Here is a 16084-nt window from a genome sequence, read left to right on the forward strand (position 1 = left end):
AACATTGGCCAAGCCAAATGGATGACAGTTGCCCACCGACAGTTGACAGTTGACAGTTGGGCTATCGGACCACTTGACATGCGCTCCTTGGATTCCTTCGACCGCCCAGGGCTTCGGATTTCGGTGTGCGGTGGCAACCATCTCAAGGCACTTGAAAAAAGGCCACAGACCGCACAGAATTGCGGAATTCATCAGAGCAATATATTCAAATTCCTTGGGCGTATGGCTTTATTTTTGATTTTTTTTCCAGAAAAACTTATTGCTGTTCCATTTTAACAATTTAAAAACTTCTTAAGCAAAAGCCATTCGGTTAAACATAACATTTACCCATTCGATTTTAACTTGTTCCTTTTCTCCCCTGATTTGCCCCACTGTGATCTTCCGAGCTCCGTTTTCCGAACTTCCGTTTTGCTTCAAAGATTGCAGCTTCAGCCGCAAAATCATTAATTACTTTCGCAGCTACCCCAAGCGAAAAGAAGCAGTCGCAGTGCCGGCTAAAAATATCTCCCCCTGCGGCACAGCGCACATAAATCTTCCGGCTGATCGTACTAGCCACCTCGAACGGCAGCAGCAGCAGCAGCACCAGCGGCAGCAGGTAGGCCAGCCGGAGGTCAGGAGTCAAGACAAAGGCTGCACAATGTCCAGGCCGTGACGCCACATCCCCGCGGCGATTGGTGAAACGCACAAGTCAATTCCAATTGCATTACCACTTGACACGTCGCGACGAAAACAAATAAACAAACACGAACTCAAGGATGCGGCAGCCGTGAGAAAAAAAAAAGAAAGAAAACAACACACGAAGAACGCACCAGCAGATATATCTCGTGTAGTACAACAGTCGCCGGATGAGATGGACTCAGTTCGGGTCGCCAGTTCTTCGGTCGACGCCTCCGCATCGGTCTTTAGCTTCTGGCCGATCTCAGCCGCCTGCTGGGCCACGGCTCTTGTCAGTGCTGTTCAGTATTCACTATTCAGTATTCATCGAACAGTCGCATCTCTCAGTCGCCCAGCGGATGTTGCACCACAGGAACTAAAACAGATATCCACGAGATAGATTCTCGTTCGCGTAGTCGTATAGTCGAGAAACTGAAAGCGAAATCCATGGTATCCGCAAGATACACGCTCGTGTGCGCGGCTTTAAGTGAATATAATTGAAGACCAAGTGATATAAATAGTTGGATAAACTCTTTCTTCAGCCGCGACACGTGCCGGGCACACTTTTCCCCGTCGAGTAACTGCGTGAGTTCCTGCCCCTACAAAATCAAAAATCTATTTTTAAGTGTATATACATTATGGTGAAGTGCATCTGCTAGATGCGAACTGCGTATACTGAATATTTTATGTGCCAATTTGCGCATCTCTAAACATTTTACGGGCCCGTTTGCTTTCGCGAAATAAGGAAACCATCAGAGAAAGGCAATTATATTTTTAAAAATAATACAAAATATAAGTGAGCTCGGCGGTGCTTATGAAGAAATAATATTTAGTTGAAGATATTTTGTATTTTTCATTTACTTGATTGTTTGGCACAATATGGACTTCTTACCGCCGTATTCGGACTAAATTTAAAATTCAACACGCTCGTAGTCGTCAAAGTGGATGCTGAGTTTTTCTTCTGATCATGCCCGTTTTTCTTCGCGTTTTTCTTCGCTCTTCTTTCGATTTCTTTTTGTTGTCTGCGATTTGCTACAGCTGCCGACGACACTTATAAATATATTTGCATATATTAGCGTGTTCTACAGATATAGTATCGCACGTACATATATTTGCACATGTACTCTTATCTGCGCGATTCTATATTAATTTTCGCTTACTTGTCGCTGCGTCTGTGTTGCCCATTTCCGTTTGTTGTCGTCATTAATTGATGTTGTTTATGCCAAATAAAAATATTATTTCTGTAAAAGAAAATTGTGTTTTGTATCTGCGAAATTTTCTTAGGAATGCGAAAAAGAGATGGCTATGAATAATTAGGCATAATTTAATGTTGTAGCTCAAAATTAAAATTATAAGAATATTGCTTAGTAAAAGGTACCTACATCCTAAAATATTAAATACGCTCCCAATTATTATTAATATTATTATTATTATTACTGAACCGCTTATATAATGAACATTTCTTATTTGATTCCAATTTCTTTCAAACATCGATTAAGTATAAAAGTTTTTAAACGAAACCATAAATGCACTCAATATGTAGCGAATAAGCATTTGACCTTTTATCTTGTATCATGATTTCATTTACTAATTACTATTGGAGAGCAGAAAATTCAATTATTTCCCCGCGAAGTGCAAGTCTGGCTTTAAAAGCCTGGCCAATGGCACCTGTTGGTTTGCCTGTCGGAGGCAAACGCACCTTGCGTTAAGACCAGGCTTACTTAAATTACAAGTGTCCGGCTTATAAGCTAACACGTCACAATCTCCGAGGGACGAAACAAGACCAAGATAAATGCATTTGTGTCGCATCCGTGACTCTGATTAGTTGATATTACATCGCCGGACGAAAGGACGCAGGAGACGCAGCAGGCGCAGGATGGGGTCCTTAATGCACTGCAAATTGAAAGAGGAAACGCAGCTACGACTGAAACTGACGCACAAGCAGGCCCATCGCCCCCCCTCGGAAAAGGGGGAAGGGGAGGGGGGGGGGGGGTTCGCCACTGCAGCGGCTGATGGAGCTAAATTCAATTTCCAGTAGTTTGCATTAATTTCCCGGCTTATGCCGACCGCCAGAGAGCGCCACTGTCGCAGCCATCCCTCCACTCCCCTTTCCATCGCACTTTTCTCACTTTCACATGCAATCAGAAACAGCAACAGCTTTCGCTGCCTGAAATATGGGGAGAACGAGTGAGCTCTGTGGAGAATCCAGCGAGTCGGAGAAGAAATTTCCTCAATTTGCAAACGCATCTGTAACTGTGCGCTCGTGTATCCTGTGGCTCGATTTCAGGCGCAGGATATTCGTTTAGCCACCGACGCGAGATGCCGATGCCGATGCCTATACCGATGCCTAGGATGCTGGCCGGGCTTTAACGAATTTCCCCACATTTCAGTCTTCGTTTGCCGAGCGTCGTGCGCGCAAGTATTCCTCAGAAACGCGGATAGACGGCCTCCAAAGAACAACAATATATACCTAAAAAAAAAGAAAAGATAAATCAGAAGAAAAACAATATATGTAGTACCACCAACAACAGTGCTAGACATGTTAATACTATAAAAGAGAGCAAATGCAACCAGCAGCAAATGAAAAAGAAAAGGAAACGTGAAAAGTGTAGTTGAAAACTTAATTTTCTTCAAATAAAAACCATATTTTTCCCAAAACGATACATAATTCCAGAGAAGCAGAAGCTTAAGAAAATTTTGGAAAAGTCACAAATCAGTGCGTAATGGTAAAAGTGATTACATATTCGAAACTGAAATGTGAAATCATTGCTTTCAATTTGAAATGATGATAATGATGAGCAGTGAAAAATCGGAAGAAAAATTTGTTGAGCTGCAGGAAAAATTTCGTTACTTCCAAGCTTGAATGCGCGTGTGTGTGTTTCTGTGTGTGTGTGGTGTGTTTTTTTGTGTAGTATCTTTTGTGCGCCTCGGCTGCTCTGTATCTGTGAGATACGCAAAACAATTTGTCTGCGCCATTAGTAGCGAAGAGTGCCCTATGTGTGTGTGTATCCTGCGCAGTCAACGATACCGAGGCTGCGTCTCGCATCCTGGCAAATCCTTGCCACCATAGACATCTAAACTGGAGTCGGGCACCGAGGGCAGCGCAATATTTGCGACGTTGACGCAGCCCCCACTCGCTCCTTCTAATGTGGTTGTTGTTGTTGTTGGCCCTGCTCCTGTGGCGGCAATGTGTGTGTATCTGCAAAATACGAAATACAGACCAAGGATACTGTCCATGTGCTTGCGCTCTTTTTTGTTGCTTCACTTCGAAATGCTCACATTATTATTGCGGCTTCCGTTCAAATTTCATATTATTATTTCTGGAATATTTCGGTTGGGAACAGAATATCATTTTTAATTTTTCCTATACTAGAATCGATTAATATCAGTTTAAATTCGGATAATAGTTCAATTTCCCGACACAAAAATAACATAATTGTGAGTTTATGAAAAAAACATAGGTTTTCATTAAAGCTTTGTAGATAGATGTGTTAAAAGATTTGATTCTCTAAATTTGAATGCAAAGTTTATATAAATGTTTTATATTATTGTTAAAGAAATATCTTAAGCAAGGGTTTAAGTTTACTAGGGTTTACTTGCTATAGCTTTTATAGATAATATATTATATATAAAAGTTATTCATATATTATAATTAAATCAATAGCAAAGAAATCTGGCACTATGACTGATTTGGAATAAATATATTCAAGATAAAATATATGCAAATAAAATATAAATCAACATTTATAACCATTAAAGCTTCTAATTCTAGAACTAGAAATTTGAACTAGATTTTTGCCCTCTCTGCAGTTCTACAGTTTAAACTTGATCTTTATAGTAGGTACATATGTATCTCTATTTGGTGTGTGCCCAATTATGCTCCAGATAAGAAATTCGCGCAAAATCTAGTTTTCAAGTGGGCTTCGGTGAGCATCGTAACCCCCGTAACTCTGCCACTTGTCCGTGTCTTGAACTTTTGCCTCAACTCGAGTTCGCTTCCTGTTAAAACTGTGGCGTTGGGGATGGCGGTGGCGGGGGGAAGGTGCTTTTGCATTCATGTGTAGTTTCAGCTAGTTGGCTTACCGCTTTCCCGCTTTACCGTTACTCGCAGGACTTTCAGCTTCAGTTGCGTTTCCGTTTTCTGCACTCGCTGCAATTCTCCAAAGAGTGTGGATGGGGGGTGAAAACCAGCGAGTTCTCGCTACTTTACCATTTCGCTTTTTTTTTGCTTTTTACGAGGCGTGTTTTGGCTCTCTTTGAGCGTGTGTGTGTGTGTATTTACAATTCTGTTTTGTTGTTGTTTTCGCGACAGCCATTTTGTATTGCATACTTTGCGTACTATGAAGTTACACACACACATACCAAGAAACTTTCTTTTTTATTTGTGTGGAAAATTTCCCGACTTTTCGCTTTCCCAATATGGCATATATATTTTCGTTATTTCTCGAGGTCTTCGCTTGGTCAAAATAATAGAAAATGCGAAAAAGCCAAATGCTAGTCAGCCACAACAATATCACTTTGTTATGGTACATCTCCCCTTTCTTTCGCTGTTTCTCTCTCTCGCTCTCTCTCTTACAAACTAACATCTCTTTTTTCGCTTTCCTTGCTCGTATACTTATAAGTCTAATATTGCAAAGAAATTAGAAAAAAAAATGTAAGCTAAAAAATCAATTAATATAAGTGCAAAAGCCAAAATCACAAAAAGAAAATGTGGCAAAAGACCAGCATGCGATTGTGTCTGTGTGTTTGTGGAAAAGCGAAATGTTACAAGAGATTTTGTATGACGCCCCTTTAGCAGATGAAAATACAGCGAGGTAGATTGATTCGCTCAGGAACAGAAATAATTCTTTGAAAATACATTTTGATATGTGGGTTTAGGCAATTGAAGGTATATGAATGTACAGAAATTTTAAATCAGGCCGCTGGCAACATTTTCAAATCAGAGAAACAATCTGCAAAGCAATCATTTTTATAAAATGAGTTGAACAAATAAAAATACAAACAATCAAACCAATAGATACACAAATTGAATTCTTCTCTTTAAATTGTAATACAGCTAGTGAAATAAATAATATTTGTAATATATAAAAGAGAATACACTTAGGTTTAAGCAGTACGTCGATACCGGAAATCAACAACTAATTTTCTACCTTCCAAGAAAACTCACATACAATCAATCATTTGGGAAAATCGAGCACAATACACGGAAATTGTACTAGGAAGCCAACTAGAGCAAAGTTAATTGAATACCGCAATCGACAAGTGCACTTATGCCAACTGATTGCATTTACTTTGAATTTCGCCAGGTGGCTGGTTCTTTTTAGCCAGAAGAAAAATTTGGTTTTCCACGAAAAACACATTTTCCCATGGAGGCTTGCCTATTGGATTTTAGGGCCTTGGGCTTCAATTGTGAAAATGTTTGCCTGCAGGGGGCAGCACTTTCATTGATTCGTCGCCAGGACGAGGGGTTTGGTTTTGTATGCTTGTCCTTTGAAAGAGCACGCATGTGGATGTGTGGGTTGGTCGAATCCTAAAACCCCGTGCATTATGAAATGTCATTACGTGGGCTGCTTTATCTCTTCTTAAAAGTCAAAAGTCAATTAGGGTTGATTAATTGTACATTTTAGTTAACAAATTTCCCATTTTATCGACAGAATCACGGCGGAGGCGGCAACTAATTACGAAGCAAGGAAATACCCACCTTTGGGTGAAGGATTTTAGCAATGAGCTGTCTGCACTTGAAGAACTTCAAATGCGGCAAGTGGTCGCAGTCCTTATCAAGGAGTTAAGCAACGGAATATCATACCAATCAAAAGGAATCATACATCCAAAGGGATTTCTCGGAAAGAATTCTTCACCCTACTTCTATTGAAAAGTCGTTTGAAAGGAGCGGCTTCAAATATGCCACAGCTCAGGCAGCTAGTGGTGGTGCTAGCCATCCTGTCCCTCCTGGTGGATCCCTCGTTCGCCCAGCGACCGCTGAGCATGAACCACACCTTCAGCTCCCTGCCGATGTCCCAGCATCCGAGTTTCAACAGCTGGCCAGGTGCATCCGGGGGCAAGCAACTGCGTAATGGCCGGCTCCATGAGCAGCCTTTGCCTCTGCCACAACCCACATTGCCGGTGGCGACACAGTACGAGGACTACGAGGCGGCACCACCAGGATCGCGAAGGGATAACAAACGGCGACTGGCCCAAATGGCTCAACGGCCTGGCAGCGGGAATGGCGGGCGGCGCGGCATGGAATCCCTTCGAAAGGAGCTTATGAATCCTTCGGTTGGTGGTCCGGGCGGCGGTATTTCCGGCGGAGGTACCGGGTATCCTTCGTACTCCGGCACCTCATCCATTGGCCGAATCGATGGGCTGGGACCCGCGGATCGGTACGGAGCGCTATACGACCAGCTGAGACAACCCAGTGGAATGGCCGCCATGACAGCCGGACCTCTGGGAGGACCCTACTCCACTAGGTTCCCGCCTCTGTACGCTGGCGTGGACGACCAGCCCAAGCGCTCGAATCGGAAGAACTCTATCAGCGAGTTGTACAAGCTGAAGAAGGCCCTCAACCAGGCGGATGAACCTGCTGGCGGGGTGACGCACGGAAACTTTGAAGGAGATCCACAGCCTTCGTCGGCGGATCCGCTGCAAGAAATCAAGGATCGCATTCGAGATACATCCCCAAATGCGGTAAGTAATCTTTAAGAGCATCAGATAGATAAATATGTTGTTACCAGAATCTTTTCACATTTAAAATTTCATGAATCAAACTAATTAATTTATTCTTTATGATCCTTAGAACACATATGCTCCCCACACGGATGCCACGCCCTCATCGGAGTACGAGTACGAACTGGGCGTAAAGTGCAACTTCGAGACCCCGTGCAGCTGGACCTGGGGCAACTATTCGGATGGTTTCCAAGTAATAACTGGCACGGAGCTGTCGAAGAGGAATCTCACAGGACTACTGCCAGGACCTGCAGCCGATAGCATCGACGATGCCAACGGGCACTTCCTGTACGCCCGCGTGAACCCGTCTTCAAGGCCCCTGAATCTAACCTCGCCCGAGTTCAGCACCACGATGGAGAAGTGCTTTTTGGAGGTCTACATGCACCAGAGTGACATGAGTCACGGACTCTCGCGAGTGGTGGTGGAACCACTCCACACGGCGGAGAGCAGTTGGGTTCCGGCCGAGATTCTGGGCGACAATGTGCGCCAATGGACCAGGAAGGTATATCGCCTGGGTCGCGTTTCACGGGATTTCCGCATCGTTTTCGAGGTGGTTCCCGATCTGAGAGTGGGTCAGAAGGGTCATGTGGCGCTGGACAACTTGCGCATGGTGAACTGCTTCCCCGAGGGCACAAAGTCGGAGAAGTGCAGTACCTCGCAGGTCAAGTGCACCGCCAGCAAGGTGCCCGTGTGCATCCATCTGCCGCGCATCTGCGATATCACCAGGGACTGTGATGAGGCGGAGGACGAGCAGCAGTCATGTGGTGAGTAATAATAATTAGGGTATAAATGATTAGGTATATTAAAGTCAATGTTTGAATCCGCTTCAGATAAAATACCCTATGGCGGTCGTTGTGACTTCGAGGAGGACTGGTGCGGTTGGCGGGACTCGGGAAAGACAACGCTCACCTGGTCGCGGCACACGGGATCGTCTCCCACCCACGATACTGGACCGGATGGGGATCACACAATGCAGCACTTGCAGAACAACACCAGTGGTTACTATATGCTGGTCAATATGAATCAGCACATGAACAACTCGGAGAAGAACTCGATTATTGGATTTGCCAGCAATGCGATAATGGTTAGCAAGACATTCAATCCACCGCCATCGGTGCATGGAAACCCGGACTCTGCCTATCGTAACTCGTGTGTTGTGAGGTTTTTCATCCATCAATTCGGCAAGAATCCGGGCAGCATCAATCTCTCCGTGGTGGAGATGAAGGAGAAGGAGAACATCACCACCACACTCTGGTGGAGCACCAAAAACCAGGGCAGCGATTGGCTAAGGGCTGAATATGTACTGCCCAACATTACGTCCAAGTAAATAATATAATCAAACACATTTTTAAGAGGAGAACTAATCTATTTAATTGGGAAACTTCTTTAGATACTATCTTCAGTTCGAAGCTCGCATGGGCATGCGAATCTACTCGGATGTGGCTGTGGACGACTTTTCACTAAGTCCCGAATGTTTTGGCCTCAATATCCCAGAAGATCACTTGGGTGGCTACAACTACTGGGATGTCCGACAGAACCTAAAGAGTCCAACCTATAAAGACTTTGAATATACCAACTGTAAGTTCAGACTTCAGACCACCAATCGATACAAATCTAAAATTAAATGTACCCGACTCCTTCCAGATCTTGAGTTAACCAGCTGCGACACTCGTGGCATGATAGGACCTTCCCAGGCGCAATGTGAAGCTGCTTATAAGGAGCAAAATAAAACACATGTTCTTCGGGAAGTCCATGTGGTGGAGGACCAGAGCAGCTACAAGGGCATGCAGAAGTGGAAGGTTCCCCACGAAGGACACTACACGTAAGCATATCTCTTTGTTAAACAGCATCTCTATGCTTATTTTAATGTATGGCAATCCTTTCCAGAATCATTGCCAAAGGCGCCAGTGGAGGGCTGGGTTCGGGTGGCGTTGGTAGCTCTCGCGGATCAGTGGCTGTGGCTATTCTGGAGCTCCACAAGCATGAGGAACTGTATTTCCTTGTGGGACAGCAGGGCGAGAACGCCTGCATCAAGTCCATGGGAGTTCTAAAGGAAGCCGGTTGCGGCACTGATCACGACTTGGATTTAGCCCAATATAGCTTCCGTTCCAAACAGGATATGGTCAAGAATATCTATATCGAAAATGGTGCCGGCGGCGGTGGTGGTGGCTCCTACGTGTTCCTCCTTAACCAGGCCAAAAACGAGGCAGTGCCTCTTTTGGTAGCTGGCGGTGGCGGAGGTCTTGGAATTGGGCAATACATAGACGAGGATTTCCAGCATGGCCAAAAGGCGAAGCCCCTTCAGGCGCCAGAAAGTGGACAAATCAACGGGGAGCCCTTGAACAAAAAGACAGCTGGTCCAGGCGGAGGATGGCGGGCTAAAGAGGATCAGGCCCTGAGTCCCACCTACGGAGCTGCGCTTCTCCAGGGCGGTCGAGGTGGCCACTCCTGCTATGTGGAACTAGCGGACAATGGAACCTCCGTTCACAGACATGGCCAAGGAGGCTTTGGCGGTGGCGGAGGTGGCTGCAATACTGGAGGCGGCGGTGGCGGCTACGCTGGAGGAGATGTCTACCTAACCGAATCGAATGGCGAGGGAGGAAGTTCGTACATCAGTCCCAGTCGAAGTCTGCGGGAAATTAGTGAAATACTTGCCGGAGCCAGCAGTGGACCAGGTGCCATCATCATTATTCCAGCTATCGAAGGCTGTGGCTGCGACTACAGGTGCGTGGCATTGGATGAGTTCCGATCGAAGGTGCGGTGCATCTGCCCGGATGGCTGGAGCTTAAAGCGGGACAATCACACCGCCTGCGAGATCCGCGAGGAGGCGGGCAAGTCCTCCTTCCAGTATCTCGTTTCCATCCTAATGATCTCTCTGGCCGTACTCTTCATCTGCATAGCAGCGCTTATCTTTATGCTGTGTAAGTATTGACAAGCTTGCGTTTTATGAGTGGGTATTCATTTCTGCTTTTACATCAGATAATCGCTACCAACGAAAGAAGCAATCCAAGAAGCGCCACAAGATGCTCGTGGAGCAGGACCTTCAACTTACCCGTTTGCGCAACAACATCGACGACTCCAACCTGAACAACTTTAACCCCAACTATGGATGTGATGGCATTCTCAACGGACACATCGATGTCAACAGTTTGCCCCAGGTGGCACGCGATAGCCTTCAATTGGTCAAGTGAGTAACCTAATCGAATTCAACTGAATGTCATCTACAACTTTTTTTTTCTTTTAATCATTTTCAGTGCTCTGGGCAAAGGCGCTTTTGGAGAGGTATATATGGCATTATATCGCCATCGAGACGGAGATGCGGTGGAAATGGGCGTGGCAGTAAAAACCCTGCGGGAAGATCCCAAGCGGGAGAAGGAGGAGGATTTCCTAAAGGAGGCGGCCATAATGGCCAAGTTCAATCACCCGAACATGGTCCATTTAATAGGCGTCTGCTTTGACCGTCAGCCGTATTATATAGTCCTGGAACTGCTCGCTGGCGGGGATCTACAGAAGTTCTTGAGGGAGAACAGGAATACCCCAGAGCGACCTTCTCTCTTGACCATGAAGGACCTGCTTTTCTGCGCCCTAGACGTGGCCAAAGGATGTCGCTACATGGAGAGTAAACGCTTCATCCATCGCGATATCGCCGCCAGGAACTGTCTGCTGAGCAGTAAGGGTCCTGGCCGCGTTGTGAAAATCGCCGATTTTGGCATGTCCCGGGATATCTACAGATCGGACTACTATCGCAAGGGAGGCAAGGCCATGCTACCCATCAAATGGATGCCGCCGGAAGCCTTCCTCGATGGCATATTCACCTCAAAGACAGACGTGTGGTCCTTTGGCATCCTCCTGTGGGAGGTCTTCAGTCTGGGCCGTTCGCCATATCCCGGCCAGCATAACACCCAGGTAATGGAGCTGGTGGTGCGTGGCGGTCGACTGGGATCGCCCACCGAGTGTCCCGTCTCCATATACAAGGTCATGGCCGACTGCTGGAATCCCACGCCCGAGGATCGGCCCACATTCATTACGTTGCTGGAGCATTTGACCGCTTGCACCCAGGATGCCAGCATAATGAACGCTCCTCTGCCCAATATTCTGGGACCCACAGCCTCCGAAAGGGACGACACAGTCATCCGGCCGCCCAATGGAGAGGAGTTCTGCTTGGCGGTACCTGACTACCTGGTACCTTTGCCACCCGGCGGCAGCAACAATCCATCGGTGGCCAGCGGATCGGGCTACGTCCCAGAATTGCAACGCCAGCAGATAAGCTCCTGCACTCCGCCGGCGGTCACATCTCCCGCCGCACCACATCCAAGGCCAGTGGAGAGTCTTGCAACGGCCAACGGAGATTGCTGGGAGACGTCCTTTATACTACCGAACTCCAAGGTGGAACCACCAGTGGCTGGCAGTGGCCACGATGTACCATTGGCCGGCGGCGAGGAGGCCAAACTGATCAGCTTGGACACACCACAGCCCACACCAACCACCATCCAACCACCGCTGTCCTTTGCCTCCCAGCTGGATGGCATCACGTTGGATCCCTCGGCACTGACCAAGAGTTTGCCCAACGGAAATGCCAAGCAGTCGTACGCCAATGTTCAGGTGAAGAACGAAGCCGAGGGCAAGGTCATCAATGGGGTGGTGGGCAATGGAACGGTGATGAACGGCGAAGTCTCGACGGGATCGGGTGGGGCCGATTCACCATTCACAATTCAGGGTTACGCGGAGCGGTACAAGGACAACAACAATCATTCCGAAATCAGTTGTTAAAAAATCTCGCAGTTCAAGAATATAAATTTCCAAATTATTTGGATTTCACAAGAAAAGAGAGCCGTAACGTACAATTTATAAAGATTTTAAAAATCTTTATAAAAAGCGATGCGGTGTAAATCAAATCTGAACTTCCGGGTAATACTACTGGATTTTGAAGACTTCGCGACCCCCTGAAATTCGTCTTGTGTTGGAGCAATCACAATTTGCTGGCGCCTCACTGGCGCATCAAATAATTTTACTCTCGAATCACAAAGAGAAAAAACAGAAAATTGAGATAACAAAAAACGAGTGAGAACTTCTCAAAAAATTGTATTGTATTTTAATCTTAAATTTGTATTGCGTAGAATGAAAAACCAACGTCGGACTACAAAAAAAACTGCAACTAACGTAAACTTAGTTGGAATATATAGTTTAGTTTTTTACCAAATATTAGTTTTGCACGGAAAGAAACGAAAACATTTAAAGGAAGTAACACAACATTTTGTGAGAGGTTGTATATATTAATTGTATCTAAGTTTTACCTTTTTACCTTTGATTTAAAATGAACTATTTTTTTGTACCTTTAGTTACCATACCTTTAGTTAACGTTTTAAGCTGATGACTGAAATGCCAAACAATATTCCTAAAGTAAAAAAGAAAGTGCGAAGCGTTAACTTATTTTTAATACGCAGTCCAGAATCGGGAACCAAGATGCCAACTCAAAGTAGTTCAAAGTGTCAAAGCTGCTCATTTAAAGTTCGCAATAATACCACAAATGTAGTCAAACAGATATGCCAACACATATGTTTTTAACATAGGATATTTTTTAATTTTAGGATTCTCGATTCCTGTATTGTTTACTCCGAACAAATTACATTTAGTGTAAATAACAAGCTTCCGTCGTAGCGAATTACGTATATTGTATGTATTTGAATAGACCTAAGGCAAATAAATGAAAAAAAAATGAAAAAACAGTAGCGTGTAAAGCGATTAAAGCGAAAAAAACTACAATTTACAGGGTGATTTTTATGAAAATTCAGTTGTATGTTTGAAAAACAAAAACTAGCATTAACAAAACAAAGGTGGCGCAACGACTTTCAGCTCGACACTTGAGTTGCTCAAAATGTTGTAAAATATTCTTTCAGCACAGCCCTGTATTTGTTCATCATCATTAATGCTCGTTTTTATCAGGTGTTGATCGGATCGGAATTCGAAATTATGTAAATTTAGTTGAAACGTAACAAACAAGCTTTAAATTATATAATTTTTATAAAGATATATTAACGATATACAAGTGAGGCGACAACATAATATTTAACCAAGCAGAAGTAAATAAATTATACAAGAACGATTTAATTTACTATATATTGAGGTAGGTATACATGCATATGCATTTATGTATGTATAATTAGATCTAAGACAATTGAGTGTGTGTTTAAAACAACAAATCGATAAATATAAATATATACATATTTAGATAATGATACCGTAAAATATATAAGAGGATAAACGTTATGTCTATGTTTTGCTTTATGTACAAGTCTACTGTTAAATGCGCATACATCTATATACACGCAAACATATTCTCGTATATAAACATATGTATAATCAACTTATATATCCGATATGTATGTGCGACTATAGCGAACCGTAAATTAAAATGCTGAATACGCGAAAATCAAAAATCGTGTATATTACAATTATAATTGCATAGGTCTTACACGTGTACTCAGCCGAGCTTTCGTTTTTATTTTTTTTTTAACCATACTATATTTTCCTACTAAATTTTGAAATATACCTAAAGACATATTTCGTACACAAAACCAATTTACCATACTTTGCATATATTGAGCTCAAATTTACCTTAAGTTTTATTTTACAAGGTAATGCATCACAATAAAATTAAAAACAAAAGAACGGCTGACTATATAATTTACATTATATTTTACACGCGACTTGTCACAAAGAATACCGGATCCCAAACAAAAAATGTACAAACAAGGAAAACAAATTGAAAAAGAAAAATAGAAATAAATACAAATCTACCAATGAATGCTCACAATCGAATGCTCAATAAGTGTACGAATATATACGAATATATATCTCAGCATCCACGGCTTTACACCTAGTCTTAACACTTAATCAGTACTTTTTTTTTAGTTTTACCTATTATGGTTGTGCCGAGGCATCTAAAGTAAGAAAATGGATCTTACTGAAGTGCATACACACACACATCTGCATCAGATCCTTTCCGTATACATGCATATACATATGTATAAAACACAGACGCCTGCGAACAGGACTCCCACACATTTTTGTACCCTGATGACATTACCTCGTGTACCTAAAGCCCACAACCTGAAAGAGAAGAGTTACATATGCATATGTATATCCACAGATCGTTGTTGATTGATTGTTGATTGGCCGCGATGCAGTTCGAGATTTTGGGACTTTGATTCGGGAAAGGGGAAACCCAATTCCAATGCAGATCGGTTTGTGATTGCTAAGTTAGGAACTTAATGAATGTGAGAATCGTTACGATTCGGTGGTTCGACAACAGCTTGCGATGTTTTCATAAGATGTAGTTGCATTGATCAATGAAAAAAGGAGTTTTTTTTTGCAGAGCTTGCAAACCAAAGTGTAGTTCAATTCTTTCGAGAGGTGAGAGGGATCTGATCGGATCTGATTTTGAAGCTTAGAACCAGGTCAAGGCATTTACTTCCGAAGAGATAAATTGCTGGCATACACGATTTTGATGGGAATATCAGTAGCTTTGCAAACACTTTATTTCTCAACAATAACAAATTCGCAACGAAGTTTAGAGAAATAAACACAAATGATATGTACTAAATATATGTTTAAACAACAACAAAAAATGTAAGAAATGAAATAAGAAAACGATCACACAATAAATGGTATTTTTATATACTACAAAAACTCAGAAAAAAAGATGAAAAAAACCAAAGAACAAAAAAAATGGAATGCAAGTTTAGTGCATGCAAACAGGCTTAAACTTAGCTCTAGCTATAAAGTATAACTAAAATAAATACAAAATTAATGGTTTTCATTTAAAATCGTAAATTATTTTGTTACACTTAAAAGGTAAACAAAAGAAAATAAGTAAATAATAAACAAAAAGAAAAACAGAAACGCAAAGACTAGAACCACATTTTGTAAGCTGGATCGATTGAGTGATGGATTGGTGGCAAGTTATATATAATACAGCATAAGCAAACCAAACAAAATGTCCATTTAGAGAAACAACCACACTCGAAACGAAAGCAAAACGAATCCAATGTCATTACTTGCTGAAGAACAATGGCGGGCGAAGAACGCAAACGCGAACACAAACGCGAACCAGAACTTGAGAACTCCACTCACATAGTATAATTTTCGATTCGGTCTAAGCTATAGAGAAATACCAGCTAAGAAACGTATTACTTACACACTTACCACCCCACCCATCGTACTTCCCGCTACCCCTCGTACTTCCCCACTCACTCACCTATGTATCCTCGACTTGGGATTTCCACATTTTCTATGCTTTTCCTCCGCTGTGAGTCGAGAGGACTAGTTTTGAATTATCTAAGCATAAGCACATTTCACAAAGCAAAATCGAAAAAAGTATAAGTATATCTTAATGGCATATATATTTGGCGCTATGGAGTGGATAACAATTTTAAAGTTGGTAGCGTTTAAGCGCTGGAAATGCGAAATGACAAAAACTGAGAGAAATAATAAAAACGAAATTCATGTGTACAAAAACAATAACAGATGCGTTTTCATTTGGGCCTTCCTTCTTCCGCAGCTATTAAAAAGCATTTTCCGTCGAATTTTCATTATAATTTTCATTTATTGAATTCTTTTTTAGATTGGAATTGATTTTCCTTTTTTCAATTTATTTTCATTCATTTCATTACTAAAGTCAAATTCTTGCCATGGCCAATGAGAACTA

The 16084-nt window shown here is 42.9% G+C and overlaps 1 protein-coding gene across 3 annotated transcripts; it reads left to right on the forward strand.

Annotated features, from left to right (window-relative positions):
• Nucleotides 1-1002: 1002 nt before the first annotated feature.
• On the forward strand, nt 1003-15273 carry LOC6531379 (ALK tyrosine kinase receptor). 3 transcript variants are annotated; one of them, XM_015195811.3, is made up of 9 exons: nt 1003-1239; nt 6309-7338; nt 7448-8141; nt 8208-8700; nt 8768-8955; nt 9022-9199; nt 9265-10298; nt 10357-10564; nt 10632-15273. In XM_015195811.3, exons 2-9 carry the CDS (start codon nt 6556-6558, stop codon nt 12145-12147), a joined length of 5094 nt encoding a protein of 1697 aa, XP_015051297.1. In that variant the 5' UTR covers nt 1003-1239; nt 6309-6555; the 3' UTR covers nt 12148-15273. The 3 variants fall into 3 exon arrangements, with proteins under 3 accessions (XP_015051297.1, XP_015051298.1, XP_002092182.1); XM_015195812.3 differs by lacking the exon at nt 1003-1239 and adding an exon at nt 3030-3380; XM_002092146.4 differs by lacking the exon at nt 1003-1239 and adding an exon at nt 3030-3370.
• Nucleotides 15274-16084: the final 811 nt, after the last annotated feature.

Source organism: Drosophila yakuba, chromosome 2R (genome assembly GCF_016746365.2).
Source record: "Drosophila yakuba strain Tai18E2 chromosome 2R, Prin_Dyak_Tai18E2_2.1, whole genome shotgun sequence".
Lineage (NCBI taxonomy): Eukaryota > Metazoa > Arthropoda > Insecta > Diptera > Drosophilidae > Drosophila > Drosophila yakuba.

What these genes read in the sequence shown, in the direction of transcription:
- LOC6531379 (XM_015195811.3), top strand. Translation starts at nt 6,556, where the DNA reads ATGCCACAGCTCAGGCAGCTAGTGGTGGTGCTAGCCATCCTGTCCCTC. An exon ending in GAGATACATCCCCAAATGCG is followed by an intron (nt 7,339 to 7,447) that starts GTAAGTAATCTT and finishes TATGATCCTTAG; the next exon opens with AACACATATGCTCCCCACAC. An exon ending in GATAGCCTTCAATTGGTCAA is followed by an intron (nt 10,565 to 10,631) that starts GTGAGTAACCTA and finishes AATCATTTTCAG; the next exon opens with TGCTCTGGGCAAAGGCGCTT.